Source organism: Pan paniscus, chromosome 1 (assembly GCF_029289425.2).
Source record: "Pan paniscus chromosome 1, NHGRI_mPanPan1-v2.0_pri, whole genome shotgun sequence".
Taxonomy (NCBI): Eukaryota; Metazoa; Chordata; class Mammalia; order Primates; family Hominidae; genus Pan; species Pan paniscus.
The window spans coordinates 88,693,114-88,715,237 of record NC_073249.2 but is presented as its reverse complement, the minus strand read 5'-3'; the positions used below and the strand labels follow the sequence as shown (position 1 = coordinate 88,715,237).

Below are 22,124 nucleotides of genomic sequence, written 5' to 3'. Positions count from 1 at the left end.
CATCAACAAAAACCTGTTTTTCTAGAAATGGTGAAATTAAGGAATTGAAAGTGGGAGTATTCGTTGGAGTTGGAGGTCAGGAACTAACTATATTTTTCATGGGTTTTTCTAAAACCTCCCAGGATGATAGTAAGAGTTGGCACAAAAAGAGGTTAATAGGTGCTGAAGGCTGGGTTTGGAGGATCACTTGAGCCCAGGAGTTTGAGGCTGCAGTGAGCTATGATTATGCCACTGCACTACAAAAAGAAAAAGAAAAAAAAAAAAGGTGTTAAAGGGCAGTAAAGCCAGATGGCATAAGCTTCAAAGGGAGAAGAATTTTTGCAAGAGGATGGAAGCACAGTGGTCTAAAAGTAGCAGTGGGTAGCAAAGAGAAAGCTGATACCTTGCCACCCCTTCCTACAGGAGCAAGAATAAACAGCCTGTAGAAGGTTGAAGGGAAAAGGTGTTCATTAATTGGGAAAAGTAAAAAATTTCTACCTCACCTCTGACCATTTTTTCCTCTATACCCACTGGAACACTTTTCTTTTGTAAACAATCTCCCTTATGTATTCATTGTCTTCGTAGATTGCTCCTTAGCTTTTCCTAGAGGAATAGCCATCAGGACAGAGGTAGCTGTGATGTGTGGAATGCAGATGTAATCCACATAAGCCCGCAAAAAAGGCAGACACAGGCACTACTTCTTAAAGGAGAATAATATTCTCCCTCCGTATCCATATTCTGAAGTGGTTTGACACTCAGTAGTCTTGGCACCATGATGGTAATTCCTTTCCATGAACCCACCTCTCCTCTCCAAACCTAACCCAATTCCATTCAGAGGATTAGAGAAAGCTGAGGATTGCCTTTTCTAGTCATAGTATGATGTCCAGTCTGCTTATTGCAACCAATGGGGAAGAGAACAGATCACTTTCTTCACTGAGAATGGAAAGCTTAGCCAGGCACGGTGGCTCATGCCTGTAATCCCAGCACTTTGGGAGGCTGAGGCAGGAGGATCACTTGAGGTCAGGAGTTCGAGACCAGCCTGGCCAACATATTGAAACGCCATCTCTACTAAAAAATAAACAAATTAGCTGGGTGTGGTGGCATGCACTTGTAATCCCAGCTACTCGGGAGTCTGAGGCAGGAGAATTGCTTGAACCTGAGAGGTGGAGGTTGCAGTAAGCCAAGATCACGCCACTGTACTCCAGCCTGGGCAACAGAATTGAACTCTGTCTCAAAAAAAAAGAATGGAAAGGTGAAGGAAGGGCTGAGATTTGCCTTCATTAGGCCTTCCAAAGTAATCTGTCTTCCCCTGCAGGACTCACAGAACTCAGTTCTTTTCCCTGGGGCCAGACTTCAATGACCAAATTTTCCAAATTCCAAACATTGGGACAGTTGCCTGGCCAGCTGTTCCTAAACTAGTCAGTTTATTTGGAGGGATATTTTCTGCTTGGGGAGCCCTGGAAGTTCACTCTTTCAACATGAAGTCCTAAGATCGTAATGCCAACAAAGAGAGCTGTGCAGATTTCCTGAGCTAAGCCAAAGGGACCTCCTGTGTAGAGATGGGCACCCTCATGTCCATCACTGAGAAATATTTCAAACAGTTTAGAGTTTTTTGTTAGCTATAGCTAGACTGCTGTTCCTCCTTAGCTTAAACTATACATCATCTGTACAGTTAAAACAAAAACTTCATCTCTTGCCTTATGAACCACCCTCTCCTTGATTCAACTAAAAACTTGGGGGAACTTCCTCTGAGAAGATTGAGAACCCTGTGTAGAATTCTCTTGTGGAAGTCCTCTGCTTGTTATGTTTCTTCCTTTACATTAGTTCCTGTCTCTTCCTCAGCTGAGAAAACATCCCTCCAGCTTTCAAAGACTGGCCCCTTCAGCTCTATCCTGATGCCCATCCTTTTCTACTTATCAAAACACTACTCCCACAGTTACCTCTTCCTTCACTGGAATCTGTAACCTGGAACCCTTCAGCTATCCACAGGCTCACATTTCCACTGTGTCCTTAACTGTAGTTTTCAACTCCCTGTAATTCTCAGTAATTAGAAAGGCCTTTTTACTATCCTTAGATAAATCTCTTTGTAACTTCCATGTATTGGTTCTGTTTTTTCTCTCTGGGTCAACACATCATAGCCACATGTCCGTACTAAATATTTTTTTACAAGTCAGTGGTAGTACCAGTTTAGAGTAAAGCAGATCTGTTCTCTCTCTTGATCTGAATACTCTATTAAGGCTGCTTGTCCTAGTCCATGTTCCTTCCCAGGTCTGCCAGATTAATCTTTTCAAACCAGATATTCCCTTAAGAAGTCTATATCTTGCTAGCACTAGCCCCTTGTCACAAGTATCCTCTTGACGCTTCCAGGGCCACTCGGATCCCTGTGTCCCTACCAGGGCTTTACTCTTCTGCTTTACTCTGCAGGGACTTGCTGACCTGATGATCTGCTCTATTCTTGGTTTCCTATTAACTCTAAGCTGCCCCAGTTACTCATTTTCATCCAGGCATTATACTACTGGCGCCTCCTAATTTCAGTTCAGCTTGGAACCTAGCTCTAAGTCCAGAACTAGAATTTATTGCAGTTCTGGCTTCTATGGCTCCCGAATAAAAGGGTAGGGACCTCGGCCACACATGGTGGCTCATGCCTGCAGTCCCAGGACTTTGAGAGGCTGAGGCGGGTGGATTGCTTGAGTCCAGGAGTTCAAGACCAGCCTGGGTAACATGGCCAAACCCTGTCTCTACAGAAAAAAATACAAAAATTAGGCATGGTGGCATGTGCTTGTAGTTCCAGCTACTCAGGAGGCTGAGGTGGAAGGATCACTTGAGCCTGGAAAGCCGAGGTTGCAGTGAGCCAAGATCGCACCACTGCACTCCAGCCTGGGTGACAGAGCCAGACCCTGCTGCCTCAAAAAAAAAAGAAAAAGAAAAAAGGAGTAGGGACCACAATCAGTTGCTGAATCCTAGTGATCTGCTGTTCAAGTCGCCTCAACCTGTTCCCTTTTCTTCATTCCCCAGCTCTGACCCTCACTAATATGACAGGCAAGTTCCTTAACTTCTCTAAACTTGTGTTCTTATCTGTGAAAGGAATATAACATCCACCTTACAGATCATTGTTTTAATGATTATATTAAATGATGTATAGAAAGTGTTGCACAGGGCCTAGTGCTCGATAAATGTTACCTAATATTTATTATTGTATTATATATAACAAGTCTCACCAGGTTTCAGAAATTTAGCAGGCTCTTTATCAATGACTCTTTGCTGCCCCCATGGGGATGACTTTTTCCAAGTCATTGGTTATTCCAAAGACCGTAACATAAAACAACCCTGTCTCACCAATCCCACCAGTTAATTAGAGAATTAACCAATTTTTCTTTGGGTGGTTGTTCAATTAAGTAAAAATGCTCTTATATTCCAGACCATTCTTTTTCAAATAACATAACAGGCTGGGCGTGGTGGTTCATGCCTATAATTGCAGCACTTTGGGAGGCCAAGGCAGGTGGATCTCTTGAGGTCAGGAGTTCAAGACCAGCCTGACCAACATGGTGAAACCCCGTCTCTACTAAAAATACAAAAATTAGCCGGGTGTGGTGGCCCGTGCCTGTAATCCTAGCTACTCAGGAGGCTGAGGCAGGAGAATCATTTGAACCCGGGAGGCAGAGGTTGTAGTGAGCTGAGATTGTGCCACCGCACTACAGCCTGGGTGATAGAGCGAGACTCCGTCTCAAAAAAAATTTTTTTTTTACATAAATAAATAACAATAGGCCGGGCGCAGTGGCTAACGCCTGTAACCCCAGCACTTTGGGAGGCTGAGGCGGGCAAATCACGAGGTCAGGTGATCGAGACCATCCTGGCTAACAAGGTGAAACCCCATCTCTACTAAAAACACAAAAATTAGTGGGGCGTGGTGGTGGGCGCCTGTAGTCCCAGCTACTCAGGAGGCTGAGGCAGGAGAATGGCATGAACCCAGGAGGCAGAGCTTGCAGTGAGCCGAGATCGCGCAACTGCACTCCAGCCTGGGCAACAGAGCAAGACTCTGTCTCAAAAATAAATAAATTAAATAAATAAATAAATAAATAAACAATAATAAGGTTATCAAAAGGTTGAAAGTAAAATTATAGGAAAAGATAAGCTATGCAACATAAACCAAAAGAAGCTTATGTTAAAATCAGACACAGTTGACTTGAAGGCAAAAAGCATTACTAGAAATAAGGACATTTTATACCAATAAGTTTAATTCACCAGGAAGTTAAAAAATTTATTTATTTATTTATTTTAGACAAACAGCTTTATTTGAAAGACGGGGGACAGCCAAGTCCCCCTGACCCTGCGGTCCTGGCAACGTCGGTCTCAGGCGTAGGAGGACCAGTGTCCTGCGGAGAGAAAAATAGGGTTAGGGGTCTGCAGCCGGGGTCAGGAGTCAGGGGTCAGACCACGCGAGCAGCCGCACCCGGGGGGAGGCCGCGGCCCCTGTCGGGGCCTGGGTTTCACCGCCGCACATGGCGGCAGCACGCGGTGAGCTGAGGCCCCCGGAGGCTCTTGGGCGCCGAATTTCACCCGCGGCCACGGCCAAAACCGGGGGTGATTTTCAACCAACGCCGGAAAACATTTCTAAATTTGTGTGCACTTAACAAAACCTCAAATAATATACAGCACCGAGCTACAAGGAAAAATAGACAAGTTCGCAATCATCGTAGGAGATTTAGCACACCTCTCTCAATTAATAGAGTATACTTCTTTCAGAACTGATAGAAAAAGTCAGGGCCAAGTGCAGTAGCTGATGCCTGTAATCCCAGCACTTTGGGAGGCTGAGATGGGAGGATTGCATGAGGCCGGAGTTCAAGACCAGCCTGGGCAGCATAGGGAAACCCTCATTTCTAAAAAAAAAAAAAAAAAAAATTAGGGGCGGGCGCGGTGGCTCACGCCTGTAATTCCCAACACTTTGGGAGGCCGGGGCAGGCCTGAGTTCAGGAATTCGAGACCAGCCTGGCCCAACATGGCGAAACCCCGTCTCTACTAAAAGTACAAAAATTAGCTGGGCGTGGTGGCGGGCACCTGTAATCCCAGCTACTCAGGAGGCTGAGGCAGGAGAATAGCTTAAACCCGGGAGGCGGAGGTTGCAGTGAGCCAAGATCGCGCCACTGCTCTCTAGCATGGGTGACAAGAGCAAGACTCCGTCTCAAAAAAAAAAAAAAATATATGCTGAGCATGGTGGTGCATGCCTATAGTCCCAGCTACCCAGGAGGCTGAGGTGGGACGATTACATGACCCCAGGAGGTTGAGGCTGCAGTGAGCTATGATGGCACCACTGTACTTCAACCTGAGAGACAAAATGAGACCAACTCTTTCTCTTAAAAAAAAAAAAAAAAAAAAAAAACAAAGACAGAGAAAGAATAAGAAAAAATCAGCAAGGATATAGAAAATTTAAATAACACGAGCAGCAAATTTGATTCAACAAGCGTATAGAGTCCACTATACCCAACGACTTCAAATTACAAAGCACATTTTCAAGCACATTTGAAACATTTAAGAAACTGACCAGATTGTTCTATAAAGCAAGTTTCAACAAATTTCAAAGGCTTCAAATGATGCAAAGTGTGTTTCTTGCCTACATTACAGTGAGGCTAGAATCAGTAACAAAAAGGTAACTGGGAAGTCCCTATGTTTACAAGTTAAATACAGCCGGGCACAATGACACATGCCTGCAGTCCCAGCTACTTGGAGGCCAGAGGATCCCTTGATTCCAGGAGTTTAAGGCTGTAGTGTGCTGAATACATTTTTAAATGACCCACAAAATAAATCACAATTGGAGTTAGAAAATATTTTGACCTGAGTGATAATTTAAAATGTCACAAAGCATTCCGGGCACCATGGCTCAAACCTTTAATCCCAGCACTTTGGGAGACTGAGGCAGGTGGATTGCTTGAGGTCAGGAGTTGGAGACTAGCCTGACCAAATGGTGAAACCCCATCTCTACTAAAAATACAAAAACTTAGCCGGGCGTGGTGGTGGGCACCTGTAGTCCCAGCTACTCAGGAGGCTGAGGCGAGATAGTCACTTGAACCTGGGAGGTGGAAGTTTCAGTGAGCCGAGATTGCGCCACTGCACTCCAGCCTGGGTGACAGAGCGAGATTCTGTCTTTAAAAAAAAGAAAGAAAGAAAGAAAAAAGGGCCGGGCGCGGTGGCTCACGCCTGTTAATCCCAGCACTTTGGGAGGCCAAGGTGGGCAGATCACAAGGTAAGGAGTTTGAGACCAGCCTGACCAACATGGTGAAACCCTGTCTCTACTAAAAATACAAAAATTAGCCGGGTATGGTGGCGTGTGCCTGTAATCCCAGCTGCTCGGGAGGCTGGGGCAGGAGAATCGCTTGAACCCAGGAGGCAGAGGTTGCAGTGAGCGAAGGTCATGCCACTGCACTCCAGCTTGGGCGACAGAGTGAGACTCTGTCTCAAAAAAAAAGAAAAAAAAGAAAAGAAAAAAATGTGCTTAGAGGAAAATACATAGTCTTAAGAGCACATAAGAAAAAACAGCCTGGATGTGGTGGCTTACACTTGTAATCTCAGTGCTTTGGAAGGCCAAGGAAGAAGGATTGCCTGAGGCCAGGAGTTTGAGACCAGCCTGGGCCACATAGGGAGACCCCTGTCTCTTTTAAAATAAGTAAGTTAATAAATAAATAAAAATTTTAGGATGAAAGAAAAGCTGAGAATTTGTGAGTTCTGCATCCATCTCAAGAACCTAGAACAGTGAATTACACTGAAAGGATTTAGAAGATTGGAAATGTGTACATAGAGATGTCTGGAAGAATATATACCTAAAATGATAGTGGCTTTTTAAAATCTCTTGGGGTGGTATTTTTGGGTTAATTTTATTTTTCTCTATTGTTCAAATAAGCTAAAACAAATAATAAAGCCATTGTAATTTTTGGGGGTAAAAACACTAACAGAAATTTTTTTTTTTTCTAGACTGAGTCTCGCTCTGTCACCCACGCTGGAGTACAGTGGCACAATCTCAGCTCACTGCAACCTCTGCCTCCCAGATTCAAACGATTCTCCTGCCTCAGCCTCCCGAGTAGCCGGGACTACTGGCACCTGCCACCACACCCGGCTAATTTTTGTATTTTCAGTAGAGACAGGGTTTTACCATGTTGGCCAGGCTGGTCTCGAACTCCAGACTTCAAGTGATCTGTCTGCCTTGGCCTCCCAATGTGCTGGGATTACAGGCATAAGCCACCGCGCTGGGCCTGAGGAAAATTTTTAAAAAATAATCGAGACTGCTGTTATGGTGACACCACCACGAGAAGCTACAAGCAAAATACTGATAACCTCATATGTGAAAATTTTTCATATTGTTTAAAATACTATGAACAAAAGAAAAGACAAATAACAAACTGGGAAAAATATTTACAACTCATCACAAATGGCTAATCCTTTTAATGTTAATATTTAAAAAAAATACAAATCAGGTCAGGCACAGTGGCTCATGCCTGTAATCCCAGTACTTTGGGAGGCTGAGGTGAGAGGATCACCTGAAGTCAGGAGTTCAAAACCAGCCTGGCCAACACGGAGAAACCTGTCTCCATTAAAAATACAAAAAGTAGCCGGACGTGGTGTGGGCACCTATAATCCCAACTACTCGGGAGGCTGAGGCAGGAGAATCGCTTGAACCCGGGAGGTGGAGGTTGCAGTGAGCTGAGATTGCACCACTGCACTCCAGCCTGGGCGACAGAGCAAGAATCTGTCTAAAAAAAAAAAAAAAAAAAAAAAAAAAGGCTGGGTGCAGTGGCTCACACCTGTAATCCTAGCACTTTGGGAGGCCCAGGCAGGTGGATCACGAGGTCAGGAGATGGAGACCATCCTGGCCAACATAGTGAAACCCTGTCTCTACTGAAAATACAAAAATTAGCTAGGCGTGGTGGCAGGCGCCTGTAGTCCCAGCTACTCAGGAGGCTGAGGCAGGAGAATCGCTTGAACCCGGGAGGCGGAGGTTGCAGTGAGCTGAGATTGTGCCACTGTACTCCAGCCTGGGCAACAGAGCGAGACTCCATCTCAAAAAAAAGAAAAAGAAAAAAAAGACGGGGCATGGTGGCTCATGCCTGTAGCACGCCCAAATCCCAGCACTTTGGAGGCCAAGGCGGGTGGATCACCTGAGGTCGGGAGTTCGAGACCAGCCTGACCAACATGGAGAAACCCTGTCACTGCTAAAAATACAAAATTAACTGGGCGTGGTGGTGCATGCCTGTAATCCCAGCTACTCAGTAGGCTGAGGCAGGAGAATCGCTTGAACCCGGGAGGCAGAGGTTGCGGTGAGCTGAGATCGCGCCATTGCACTCCAGCCTGGGCAACAAGAGTGAAACTCCATCTCAAAAAAAAAAAAAAAAAAAAAGCAAATCAGTAAGAAAAATGAATAATAGGCCGGGCGCAGCGACTCACGCCTGTAATCCCAGCACTTTGGGAGGCCGAGGCGGGCGGATCACAAGGTCAGGAGATCGAGACTATTCTGGCTAACGCGGTGAAACCCCGTCTCTACTAAAAGTACAAAAAATTACCCAGGCGTGGTGGCGGGCGCCTATAGTCCCAGCTACTTGGGAGGCTGAGGCAGGAGAATGGTGTGAACCCAGGAGGCAGAGCTTGCAGTGAGCCGAGATCGCGCCACTGCACTCCAGCCTGGGCAACAGTGCAAGACTCCATCTCAAAAAAAAAAAAAAAAAAAGAAAAGAAAAATGAATAATAATTTAAAAGGGGGAAAGGAGGTAAGACTTTACAGAACAGAGCTGGGTGTAGCATGCACCTGTATGTAGCTGCTTGAGAGGCTGGGTCCCTTTGAGCCAAGGAGTTTGAGACCAGCCTGGGCAACATAAGGAGATTCTATCTCTAAAATAAATGAATAATAATGAAATATTGTACAGAACAGGAAATACAAATGGAGACTAAACATCTGAAAAGATAGTAGGCCAGGTGCAGTGGCTCATGCCTGTAATCTCAGCACTTTGGGAGGCTGAGGTGGGCAGATTGCTTGAGCTCAGGAGTTCGAGACCAGCCTGGGCAACATGGCATGAAACTCCGTCTCTACAAAAATATACAAAAATTAGCTGAGCAGGGTGGCATGTGCCTGCTGTAGTCCCAGCTACTCGGGAGGCCGAGGTGAAAGGATCACTTGAGCCCAGGAGGCAGAGGTTTCAGTGAGCTGAGATTGCACCACTGCACTCCATCCTGGGTGACAAGAGTAAAACTCTGAAACATAGGTTTCACCGTATATTCTTTTGTCCTTTTTAAATTTGGGTCAGGTGCATGTATTATCTATTCAGAAGTAAATATTTTAAAACCAAATGTATGTAAAAGTTTGTTCTCATTTTATCATATTTGTGCTTTCCCTGCTCTCTCCTTGCCTGCATGTTTAATGTATTCATCCTAAGAGTTCCAGTTCAAAGGCCATCAGCCATATCTGATTCTCTCAGGCATAGTTACTCAGACAGTACTTTGTATATCTCCAGAATAGGGATTTCTTTTTATTACTATTATTATTATTATACTTTAAGTTTTAGGGTACATGTGCACAATGTGCAGGTTAGTTACATATGTATACATGTGCCATGCTGATGTGCTGCACCCACTAACTCGTCATCTAGCATTAGGTATATCTCCCAATGCTATCCCTCCCCCCTCCCCCCGGGATTTCTTATTTTATGGTAATTGTCACCATATTAGTTTCTCCTACCCAAAGAGGAGGTAGAGATGAAGTCCCATTAATGGTTAAACGCAAAGTCTGTAGTTCCAAAATCCCTAAGGGTGATACCAATACCACAGAAGGTGCTGCGCATACCTCAGCCCATTCAAGGGAGGGGGGGTTTAGAGTCCCTGCAGTTCTACTGTGCTTAATGGAGAACCACCAGGCTCTCCTTGTGTTTTCAGAAACAGGTTCATTATTGATCACTGTCTGCCATTTAGGGCCATCAATAGCCCCCTGCTACTGCTCCTAATCGCTCAGATCCCTGCTGCTAATTTTATATTGGCCTAGCGATGGTAGAAAGGTATATCAATTGGTTAAGTGTGTGACTTCTAGAGCCAGGCTGTGCTTGGATTGAATTCCAGGTCTCTACCATTTAATTGCTGTGTGATAGGGCTTTCTTTCATTCAACTTGTACTTCAATTTCTTCACGTGTAAATGAGGATAATGAGAGAACCCACCCCAGGGTTATAACCAGAAATAAAGGAGCTGATGTTTGTAAAATGTTTAGGACAGTGCCAAACACATAATAAGCACCGTATAAATGTTAGCTTAATATTATAATTATTTTTACCAAGTGATTCTAAGTGTGAACCCAGTTTCTCATAGCATAAGAGACCAAGCTACAATTTACCATAATTCTTTGTTGAAGTCTCCAGGATAATTAAAGGTAATAACAAAAGAGAATAACTTCCAAAACTTACTGTCCATCTACACTAATCTTCTATAACGTGGCTTCCTCCCTATAGCAGAGCTATCATTTCTTTCACCGTTCTGAGTTATTTTCCAGCATATTAGAGTCCAGACCAATGCCTTAAAGAACAGAGGAGCCGGGTACGGTGGCTCACACCTGTAATCCCAGCACTTTGGGAGGCCGAGGCGGGTGGATCACAAGATCAGGAGATCGAGACCATCCTGGCTAACACAGTGAAACCCCGTCTCTACTAAAAATACAAAAAATTAGCTGGGCGTGGTGGCAGGTGCCTGTAGTCTCAGCTACTCAGGAGGCTGAGACAGGAGAATGGCGTGAACCCGGGAGGCAGAGGTTGCAGTGAGCCGAGATCATGCCACTGCACTCCAGCCTGGACAACAGAGCGAGACTCTGTCTCACGAAAAAATAAAAAAAAGAGAACAGAGGAAAAGCTTCCTCTTTTTTCCCTAATCCAAGATTTATTTCTCTAATCCAGTATTCACTTCTCTGTCTGTCCCAGGAGCTGCCTTTTCCCATGATGACAGACAGTGGGGCTTTCAACTACCTTCAGGGGTTCTCCGATGCACCCAACTGTCCTATTGCATTGCCTACATTTCCTAGAATTGAGCTATTTAATCAATCCTTTTCTATTCTTTTTTTTTTTTTTTTTGAGATAGAGTGTTGCTCTGTTGCTGAGGCTGGAGTGCAGTAGTGCGATCTCACCTCACTAAAACCTCTGCCTCCTGGGTTCGAGCAATTCACCTGCCTCAGCCTCCAAGTAGCCGGGACTACAGGCACACACCACCACACCCTGCTAATTATTTGTATTTTGGTAGAGATGGGGTTTCACCATGTTGCCCAGGCTGATCTCAAACTCCTGAGCTCAGGCAATCCACCCACCTCGGTCTCCCAAAGTGCTAGGATCACAGGCGTGAGCCACCACGCCTGGCTGAATTCCTTTTTATAACTATTTAAGGATAATTTCCATGAGGACAGGGAGCCCACCTGCCTATGCACTACTGTATTTCCAATGCCTGGAACATATTAGGAACTCCATAAACATTTGCTCATGAATGAGTTCTTCCTCTGAAAAACAGTGAGGCTCAGGCCTACATACTCTTCCTTATTTTTTTTTTTTTTTTTGAGACGGAGTCTCGCTCTGTCGCCCAGGCTGGAGTGCAGTGGCGCGATCTCAGCTCACTGCAGGCTCCGCCCCCCCGGGGTTCACGTCATTCTCCTGCCTCAGCCTCCGAGTAGCTGGGACTACACACTTTTTTTTTTTTTTTTCAGAGATGGAGTCTCTCTCTGTCGCCCAGCCTGGAGTGCAGTGGCGCGATCTCGGCTCACTGCAAGCTCCGCCTCCCGGGTTCACACCATTCTCCTGCCTCAGCCTCCCAAGTAGCTGGGACTACAGGCGCCCGCCACCACGCCCGGCTAATTTTTTTGTATTTTTAGTAGAGACGGGGTTTCACCATGTTAGCCAGGATGGTCTCGATCACCTGACCTCGTGATCTGCCAGCCTCGGCCTCCCAAAGTGCTGGGATTACAGGCGTGAGCCACCACGCCCAGCCCCAGTCTTCTCAATTTTAGTTTCTTGTCTCATGTGAGCATTACTTAATAGTAAGTTAAATCCATAGTTTAAACATTTCTTTAAAAGAGGCATGTCCTACTGAGATGCAACTATGCCTATAATAGAGGCAGGCCTATGTTTATAACAGAGACAGTGCTTTGTATTATCATACATTATTATGTGCTATGCTTTACTAAATGGTTTAATAAGGTGATTTTCCGGCCCGGTGCGGTGGCTCAAGCCTGTAATCCCAGCACTTTGGGAGGCCAAGGCGGAAGGATCACTTGAGGTCAGGAGTTCGAGACCAGCCTGGACAATATGGTAAAACCCGTCTCTACTAAAAATACAAAAATTAACTGGGTGTGGTGGCAGGCGCCTGTAATCCCAGCTACTGGGGAGGCTGAGGCAGGAGAATTGCTTGAACGCAGGAGGCGGGGGTTGCAGTGAGCCGAGATTCAGCCATTGCACTCCAGGCTGGGCATCAAGAGTGAAACTCTGTCTAAAGGAAAAAAAATAAAAATTAAAAATGGGGTGGTTTTCCAAAACTATGAAACAAAAACAACATGCAGCTTTATAAAGACAATTTTTCTGGTGCTTACTTTATGTATCAAGATACTCATTGATGTTAAAAATATTGATTGAACATTTAATCTGTGGCAGACGCTATATTAGGTTTTAGAAGCACAGCATTGAACAAGATAGATACACAATCGCTACCCTGATTGAGCTTCCAGGCTATCAAGACAATTATACAATTAATAAAGTGTGATAAGTAGTTACCATAGAAGTATTCTCAGGGATAGAGGTCTTCTGCCTGCACTTGAACAAGAGCAGCGCTATATTGATTATAATTTGGGACTCCAGGTAAGATTTTGTTTGTAAACCTGGCTTCACTACCATATAAAAGTTTGAATACTGCCATTTATTTATCTGAATTTCATCCTGACAGCCTATTATGTAAATGAATGGCCATTGCGTATATAGTTATAACTATATAAGCTTTTTTTTTTAAATTGAGACAGAGTCTCCCTCTGTCACCCAGGCCGGAATGCAGTGGTTCAATCACGGCTCATTGCAGCCTTGACCTCCCAGGCTCAAGTCATCCTCCCATCTCAACTTCCCAAGTAGATGGGGACACAGGTGCACGCCACCACATCCAGCTAATTTTTAAACTTTTTGTGGAGACGGGGTCTCTCTGTTTTGCCCAAGCTGGTCTCGAACTTGTGCGCTCAAGAAATCCTCCTCCCTTAGTCTCCCGAAGTGTTGGGATTATAGGTGTCAGCCACCATGCCCAGCCTTATAAGCCTTATCCTCATTTTATAGTTGAGAAAATACAGTTAACAGAGTTAAAGAACAGAGTTAAAGTAACCCTTTTTTTTTTTTTTGAGATGGAGTCTCGCTCTGTCGCCCAGGCTGGAGTGCAGTGGCCTGATCTCGGCTCACTGCAAGCTCCGCCTCCTGGGTTCATGCCATTCTCCTGGCTCAGCCTCCCGGTAGCTGGGACTACAGGAGCCCGCCACCACACCCGGCTAATTTTTTGTATGTTTAGTAGGGACGGGGTTTCACCGTGTTAGCCAGGATGGTCTCGATCTCCTGACCTCGTGATCTGCCCCCCTCGGCCTCCCAAAGTGCTAGGATTACAGGCGTGAACCACCGCACCCCGCCGCTAGTCTTACGACAATTAAATTGCAAAGCCTCATTCCAAATCTCTGCTCTCTATATCACACCACAGTGCCCACACCCAAAATGGAATAAATCTTATTTCCCCAGAAGAGAGATCTCTAGTTAAGAAGTACAAAGCTCTGCCTAAGCCTTATCCAATATCCAATTTTTTTTTTATGAAAGAGATATATAGCATGCTGATAAAAAACAAAAAACACACCATCATCTCAATCAACATGGAAAAAGCATTTGAAAAACTCCTTTATAAGGCCAGGCGCTTTGGCTCATGTCTGTAATCCTAGCACTTTGGGAGGCCGAGGCAGGCAGATCACCCGAGGTCAGGAGTTCAAGACCAGCCTGGCAGACAGGGTGAAACCCCGTCTCTACAAAAAATGCAAAAATTAGCTGAGCATGGTGGCCTGCGTCTGTGGTCCCAGTTACCGGGTGGCTGAGGCAGGAGAATCACTTGAACCCAGGAGGGGAGGCAGAGATTGAGTGAGCCGAGATCACACCACTGCCCTCCAGCCTGGGTGACAGAGGGAGACTCCGTCTCAAAACAAAAATCAAAAAACAACTCCCTTTTGAGAAAAACCGTCAACGCCAGAAGGGAACTTCCTCAACCTGACAAGGGCATCTGTGAAAAATCTGCAGCTTAACCTCATATTAAATGGAGAAAGACAGCCGGGCGCGTGGCTCACGCCTGTATTCCCAGCACTTTGGGAGTCCGAGGCGTGTGGATCACGAGGTCAGGAGTTCAAGACCAGCCTGGCCAACATGGTGAAAGCCCGTCTCTACTAAAAATACAAAAAATTAGCTGGGCGTGGTGGCGGGCGCCTGTAATCCCAGCTACTCCGGAGGCTGAGGCAGAGAATTGCTTAAAACCTGGAGGGGCGGAGCTTGCAGTGAGCCGAGATCGCGCCACTGCACTCCGGCCTGGGCGACAGAGGAAGACTCTGTCGCAAAAAAAAAAAAAAAAAAAAAAAAAAAAGGAGAAAGACATTGATTTTCCCCCTAAAGGCAGAACGAGACAAGGACGTCTGCTGGTAACACTGTCTGTTTTTTTTATTTTGAGACGGAGTCTTGCTCTGTCGCCCAGGCTGGAGTGCAGTGGCGCGATCTCAGCTCACTGCAAGCCCCGCCTCCTGAGTTCACGCCATTCTCCTGCCTCAGCCTCCCGAGTAGCTGGGACTACAGGCACCCGCCACCATGCCCGACTAATTTTTTTGTATTTTTAGTAAGACGGGGTTTCACCATGTTAGCCAGGATGGTCTCGATTTCCTGACCTTGTGATCCGCCTGCCTCGGCCTCCCAAAGTGCTAGGATTACAGCCGTGAGCCACCGCGCCCTGCCAACACTCTTACTCAATATTGTACTGGAGGCTGAGCACGGTGGCTCACACCTGTAATCTTAGCACTTTGGGAGGCCGAGCGGGCTGGATCACCTGAGGTCAGGAGCTCGAAGCCAGCCTGGCCAACATGGTGAAACTCCATCTCTACTAAAAGTACAAAATTAGCCGGGCGTGGTGCTGCGCGCCTGTAATCCCAGCTACCCGGATGGCTGAGGTAGGAGAATCGCTTGAACCCAGGAGGTGGAGGTTGCAGTGAGCCAAAATCATGTCACTGCACTCTAGCCTGGGTGACAGAGTGAGACTCTGTCTCAAAAACAAAACAAAACAAACAAACAAAAAAACTTACTGCCACAGGCTGGAATGATTCACTGAATAAACAGTGAAATAAACATAAATAAAATAAATAAATATATTTTTAAAATTTTTGGTCTTACTTTGACCCCCCAGGCTGGAGTGAAGTGGTATAATCTTGGCTCATTTGCAATCTCGACCTCCGGGGTTCAAGAGATCCTCCTGCTTCAGCCCCCAAAATAGTTGGGACTACAGGTGCCCGCCACCACTCCGGCTAATTTTTGTATTTTTTGTACAGCTGGGGTTTCACCACGTTGCCTAAGCTATTTTCGAACTCCTGGGCTCAAGCCATCTGCCCACCCCGGCCTCTGAAAGTGCTGGGGTTATCTGCGTGAATCACCGCACCTGGCCAAACAAGATATTTAAATCTATAATTAACGTTTTTAGGTTTTATTTATTTTTTGAGACGGAATCTTGTTCTTGTTGCCCAGGCTGGAGTGCAATGGCAGGATCTCGGCTCATTGTAACCTCCGCCTCCCGGGTTCAAGCGATTCTCCTGCCTCAGCCTCCAAGTAGCCGGGACTACAAGCGTGCGCCACCATGCCTAGCTAATTTTGTATTGTTAGTAGAGACGGGTTTCACCAGTCAGGCTGGTCTGGAGCTCCTGACCTCAAGTGATCCACCTGCCTTGGCCTCCCAAGTTGCTGGGATTACAGGCTTGAGCCACCACGCCAGCCAAACAGGATATTTAAATTAAAGCCAAAATGGCCGGCGCGGTGGCTCACGCCTGTAATCCCAGCACCTTGGGAGGCTGAGGCAGGTGGATCACCTGAGGTCAGGAGTTCAAGACCAACCTGGCCAACATGGCGAAACCCGGTCTCTACTAAAAATACAAAATCAGCCGGGCGTGGTAGCACATGCCTGTAATCCCAGCTACTCAGGACGCTGAGGCAGGAGAATCAATTGAACCCGGGAGGCGGAGGTTGCACTCCAGCCTGGGCAACAAGAGTGAAACTCGGTCTCCAAAAAAAAAAAAAAAAAAGCAAAAATTAATGTGTTTAGATTTTAAGACCAACTGGAGTTTATTTATTGTTTCCCCACAAGTAATCCCAGCACTTTGGGGAGGCTAGGGCAGGAGGATCGCTTGAGCCCGGGAGATGGAAGATGCAGTAAGCTATGATCGTACCACTGTACTCCAGCCTGGGCAACAGAGTGAGACACTGTCTAAAAAAAAAAAAAAAAAAAAAAAAAAGTCTAGGACTCACTGAATGGCTAGACTAAGGCAGAAATCTTGCAGGGATTTGTCTTTTGATTCTGCATGGTTTCTAATCTTTATCAGGAGTTAAACATCCTTCTACAGGATAACTGCATCTAGAGGCAGGACTATATATAAGCAAAGGAAAAGTTCTTCGAAGAGGAAACACGAATCGCTCGTTTTAGGAAGTCAGTGCCTTGAAAAGCGCCTTGGGGTTGGGGGCTCGGGGCTGGGGGAGGGATAGCATTAGGAGAAATACCTAATGTAAATGACGAGTTGATGGGTGCAGCAAATCAACATGGCACAAGTATACCTATGTATCAAACTTGCACGTTGTGCACATGTACTCTAGAACTTAAGGTATAATAAAAATAAATAAATAAGTAAAAATGCCTTCAGCAGCCTGAAGTTCTAAGAGCTTTCCAAGTTTGGGAAGGTGTCCGGGTTTTCTGCGATTACTTCTCTGAGCATGAACGGAAGTCACCCTTTGTGCCTTATGCGCTGATTTTAATGATAGGTGTCATATATAGGACGGAGTAATCTGTTTACATTCTGTTCTTCTCGATGCACTCACAAGCGGGTAACTAGGTGACAAGAAAACAAAGATCTTATTCAAAAGAGGTCTTACAGCAACCCAACGTCTCATCTTCCCATAGTAAAGATGACGGCGCCTTGAGGTAAGCTACAGGCAACACCACTTCCGCGTTTCTCTTGCGCCCTGGTCCAAGATGGCGGATGAGGCCACGCGACGTGTTGTGTCTGAGATCCCGGTGCTGAAGACTAACGCCGGACCCCGAGATCGTGAGTTGTGGGTGCAGCGACTGAAGGAGGAATATCAGTCCCTTATCCGGGTTAGTTGTGTTTCTACAGTCTAACGCGTAGCATAAGGATTGGGAGAAATCAGGTGTCCTCAATAATAGGCTCCGTGTGGAAGCCGCTTCCGGTTTTTAAGTTTAACGCCCAAATTCATAGAAATGGGACTATTGTGGGGCTCGGGGACTAAGGAGGGATGGTGGGGAGAGGGCAAAAAAGACTCGGGTGAGGTGCACAGTGGGGCCAGACCTTGCGGCTAAAAGCAGCAGTTATTTTAGGGATACGCTTCCCCAGAAGGTGACGTGTCTCCCTGGCTACAGGTGTTTGTTCACCTGGATGTGAACAAAAATCCTCAGGGCGCCAACTCCCAGTCCGCATCTCTCTGCCCCCTTCTTCACTCTTCACTGTTTTGTTTGTTTGTTTGTTTGACGGAGTCTCGCTCTGTTGCTAGGCTGGAGTGCAGTGGCGCGATCTCGGCTCACTGCAACCTCCGACTCCCGGGTTCAAGCGAGTCTTCTGCCTCAGCCTCCTGAGTAGCTGGGACTACAGGCGCGCGCCACCACACCCAGCTAATTTTTGTATTTTCAGTAGAGACGGGGTTTCACCGTGTTGGCCAGGATGGTCTCGATCTCCTGACCTCGTGATCCTGATCCACCCGCCTCGGCCTCCCAAAGTGCTGAGATTACAGGCGTGAGCCACCGCGCCTGGCCTCACTCTTCACTCTTTCAAGCCACATTAGGGCTGAAAATTCAAGTAGGTGTTAACTACAGAGAGTTGGGGAGTTTAGCTCATAGTTAGAAACGGGCTGTCTTCTCAGCTATCTCTACTGTGGAAGGTGAGAAAAGTTTGTCTTCCTTGTAGTTTCTGCCTGCTTCAAAGACCAGCAGTTCTAGTTCTCCTACCTCATGTATTCATTCACTAAAAAAAAAAATTACTGTGCATATAGAACCTAGGGAGGAGATACCAAGCCGAATAAGGAGGAACTTACTGAGGTAGATAAAACCAGATCATTATAATACAGTGTTTAAGTGGAGAGAGACTGAGACAGATATGGACAGATATAAAGCGAGAAATGGCTAGGATGTTTTGAGAGCATAAGAGGAGACATCCAGTTTGCATTTGGTCACGGAAGGTTTCCTGGAAGAGGTAATGCTTGAGCTGAAACTTAAAGAGTAAACATAAGCTAGCCTGATAAAACATAAGAATAGAAGGACATTCAAGCCAAAAGGGACAGCATGAGCAAAGGCATAGAATCTAGAAACGGCACAGGCACCAGCATGATGTGTTTGAAGAAACAAAGTAGCTCAGAGTTGTTAGAGCATCCAATGTGAGGCAGGGAATGGTAGACAAAGCTAGGAGACATATTTGAGCACTTGAATTTTCTCTTGGAGGCTTTGGGATACCGTTAAAAGTTATTAAGCTGAGGAATTACATGGCCAGATTTGGGTTTAGATCAGTCACATTGGCAATAAGGGGAAAATACAATTGACAGGGACAAGACTGAAGGTAAGAGACAAGTTAGGCTGTCATTAATCTCAGCGAAACAAAAGGCAATCTAAACTAGGCAGTTGTGAGGATAGAGAGGAGAGGTAGATTTGTAGAATATTCAGAAGGTAAAATTAGCATAACATCATGGATTAGTGTAGTAAGGGATAGGGAGGGTCAAAGATGATTCCCAGGTTTTTGCCTTGGGTGAATGCTCATACTGCCACCTGAAATTGATAATTCAGGAGGATAATTCAGGAAGTGTATCCAAAGGAATATTATAAATTCCAGATGGAAATGCTGAGTTTGAAGTACCTGTGAAATGAAGGTCAAAACGTCAACATACAGTTGGATACTAAAGGCTGAAGTTCTGAGGAAAGATCTGGACCAAAGATGAAAATCTGGGAGTCATTAGCCTGTGGGTGTTAGTTGAAACCAGGACTATATGAGGCTAGAAGGGAGTTACCCAGGGAAGGAGTCTATCATTAAATGAGTTGTGGGCTGAGGGCAGACACTATCAGAGAAGTGAGAGAAGAATCCAGATGGTATCTTCAGGTCTTTCGTGCTTGCTAAATTGAGTGGAGCCCAAACATTCTATTCTCTGTTCTGGGCAGACCCCTACTTACCAGTATAGCCTTGTCTTCAGCTTTGCTAATGTTAGAAAAATTAGGTAAACATATTAAGAAAAAGTAGGCTGGGCGTGGTGGCTCACGCCTGTAATCCCAGCACTTAGGGAGGCCAAGGTGGGCGGATCACGAGGTCAGGAGATCGAGACCATCCTGGCTAATATGGTGAAACCCCATCTCTACTAAAAAAAAAAAAAAATACAAAAAATTAGCCGGGTGTGGTGGCGGGCACCTGTAGTTCCAGCTACTTGAGAGGCTGAGGCAGGAGAATGGCGTGAACCCAGGCAATGGAGCTTGCAGTGAGCCGAGATTGCGCCACTGCACTCCAGTCTGGGTGACAGAGCGAGACTGTCTCAAAAAAAAAAAAAAAAAAAAAGTAACCGGCTGGGTGCAGCGGCTCACGCCTGTAATCCTAGCACTTTGGGAGGCCAAGGCAGGTTGATCACCTGGGGTCAGGAGTTCGAGACCAGCCTGGCCAACATGGCAAAACCCCGTCTCTACTAAAAATACAAAAATTATCCGGGCATGGTGGTGCACGCCTGTAATCCCAGCTACTCAGGAGACTGAGGAAGGAGAATCGCTTGAACCTGGGAGGTGGAAGTTGCAGTGAACCCAGATCGTGCCACTGCACTCCAGCCTGTGCGACGGGAGCGAGATTCCATCTCAAAAAAAATAAAAAATAAAAAAAATAACCACATACTTTTCTTTCGAGGAGAGGGGGACTGCCCTTGGCCCCAACTACTCTCTCAAAGACCTCATTCTCTGCTTTCAGTATGTGGAGAACAACAAGAATGCTGACAACGATTGGTTCCGACTGGAGTCCAACAAGGAAGGGACTCGGTAGGTAGACCCTCTTGGGAGGTGTGGGGTGGGAGTCTTATATGAGTTAGGCAATTTGCTATCCTAGTGCCCACTACCAAAGCTGCCCTGTCACATGTTAGCTGTCTCCACTCCCACAGCGCCAGAGTTCCCCAGTTCCCATCCTATGAGTCTCCCAGGCTGGTGGCCTAAGCCAAGATATCATTTGAGTACTGGAAGAATAGGCAAATTGGACTGAGGTTTGGTCTTCGTTACAGGTGGTTTGGAAAATGCTGGTATATCCATGACCTCCTGAAATATGAGTTTGACATCGAGTTTGACGTGAGTGTGATAGAGTGGGAAATATGAAGGTTAGTAGAAGGGGAGGGATTAGATGATGGGTAACAAGCTATCCTTTCTTGAAGGGACCAAAGAAAACTTTTAAAATGGGAGAGAAAAGCTGAGGTTTGAGGCAAGCATAAGTTATATTTACTCATCTCCACATCCAGAATCCTGGTATGGATGTGCTCCTTGGGGAGTTTTACTTAACATTTCAGTTTAACCAAGAAATATGTATGTCTGATTATATTAGTTCCTTTCTATCCTGATTCTGTTTTATTAAGGTTTTATAATTTCTCCAGATTCCTATCACATATCCTACTACTGCCCCAGAAATTGCAGTTCCTGAGCTGGATGGAAAGACAGCAAAGATGTACAGGTAGGACTGAATAGGAGATGGCAAAGAGTCAAAGAAGGCCTTAAGGAAGAACTTCGTGGCGGGAGGGAGAGCATCAGGAAGAATAGCTAATGGATGCTTGGCTTGATGTCTGGGTGATGGGATGATCTATGTGTAAATCACCATGGCACGTTTACCTATGTAACAAACCTATACATCCTGCATGTGTACCTCTGAACTTAAAAGATGTAAGGAAAAAAAAAAAAAAGGAATAACTTTGGAGGCAGAGATTTTCCCAGGGTCTGCTGGCCTAGTGGGGTGCCAGGCCCTCCTTTGCTGAGCCTAAGCAAAGTACTTAGCTGAACTTGTTCTCAATTCTGATCACTAGTAGTCTTCCTATGCCCCCAAGAGGCTGCTGTGCTTTATGGTAAACTTTGCATGTCAACACCTTCTTCATGTCCCTCTCATAGGGGTGGCAAAATATGCCTGACGGATCATTTCAAACCTTTGTGGGCCAGGAATGTGCCCAAGTTTGGACTAGCTCATCTCATGGCTCTGGGGGTAAGTTTTGTGTATTTGGCATAAAAGGAGAAAGAGGGACTTAGGCCCTGAGCAGTACAAGAAAAGCAGCTAAGAATAAAAGGAATAACAGTGATGTCCCTTAAGCATGTTCCCCCAGAATCTGTCTCCAGGAAGGAGCTTCTAATGGAACAAGAAGCATTGACTGGTAGTAATCTCACAGGATTTTCCTTGTATTGCAGCTGGGTCCATGGCTGGCAGTGGAAATCCCTGATCTGATTCAGAAGGGCGTCATCCAACACAAACAGAAATGCAACCAATGAAGAATCAAGCCACTGAGGCAGGGCAGAGGGACCTTTGATAGGCTACGATACTATTTTCCTGTGCATCACACTTAACTCATCTAACTGCTTCCCCGGACACCCTCCACCTCTAGTTGTTACTAAGTAGCTGCAGCAGGCATTGCTGGGGAAGAAACAAACACACACCAAACAGTACTGCTACTTAGTTTCTAAGGCTGCACAGGGAAGGGAAAGACTGGGCTTTGGACAATCTAGAGGTAATTTATATCCGCCCCCAGGTGGAGCAACATGCGATTCTGGAGGCACGGGGGTAACTGAAAGTGAGTACATATAGTCTTTCTGGTTTCTGGAGATAACCCATCAATAAAAGCTGCTTCCTCTGGTA

General features: G+C 45.8%; 1 protein-coding gene and 1 non-coding gene across 5 annotated transcripts in view; one reads left to right on the top strand and one right to left on the bottom strand.

Annotated features, from left to right (window-relative positions):
• Window positions 1-22,124, top strand: part of UFC1 (ubiquitin-fold modifier conjugating enzyme 1) — a 26,242-nt gene extending 4,118 nt beyond the window's left edge. For 3 of the 4 annotated variants that reach the window (XM_003811844.3, XM_063604299.1, XM_063604300.1), the window contains exons 2-7: window positions 17,177-17,371; window positions 20,217-20,284; window positions 20,521-20,584; window positions 20,884-20,960; window positions 21,389-21,479; window positions 21,680-22,124. In XM_003811844.3, coding sequence (XP_003811892.1) covers window positions 17,249-17,371; window positions 20,217-20,284; window positions 20,521-20,584; window positions 20,884-20,960; window positions 21,389-21,479; window positions 21,680-21,760 — 504 coding nt within the window. In that variant the 5' untranslated portion in view covers window positions 17,177-17,248 and the 3' untranslated portion in view covers window positions 21,761-22,124. Of the gene's footprint in view, window positions 1-16,575; window positions 16,709-17,176; window positions 17,372-20,216; window positions 20,285-20,520; window positions 20,585-20,883; window positions 20,961-21,388; window positions 21,480-21,679 lie in introns of those variants that run through there. The other variant, XM_063604301.1, reaches the window with a different exon arrangement.
• LOC112438745 (small nucleolar RNA ACA64) lies at window positions 4,448-4,576 on the bottom strand. Its single transcript, XR_003027108.1, has one exon. It is a non-coding gene; the product is annotated as a small nucleolar RNA ACA64 (small nucleolar RNA).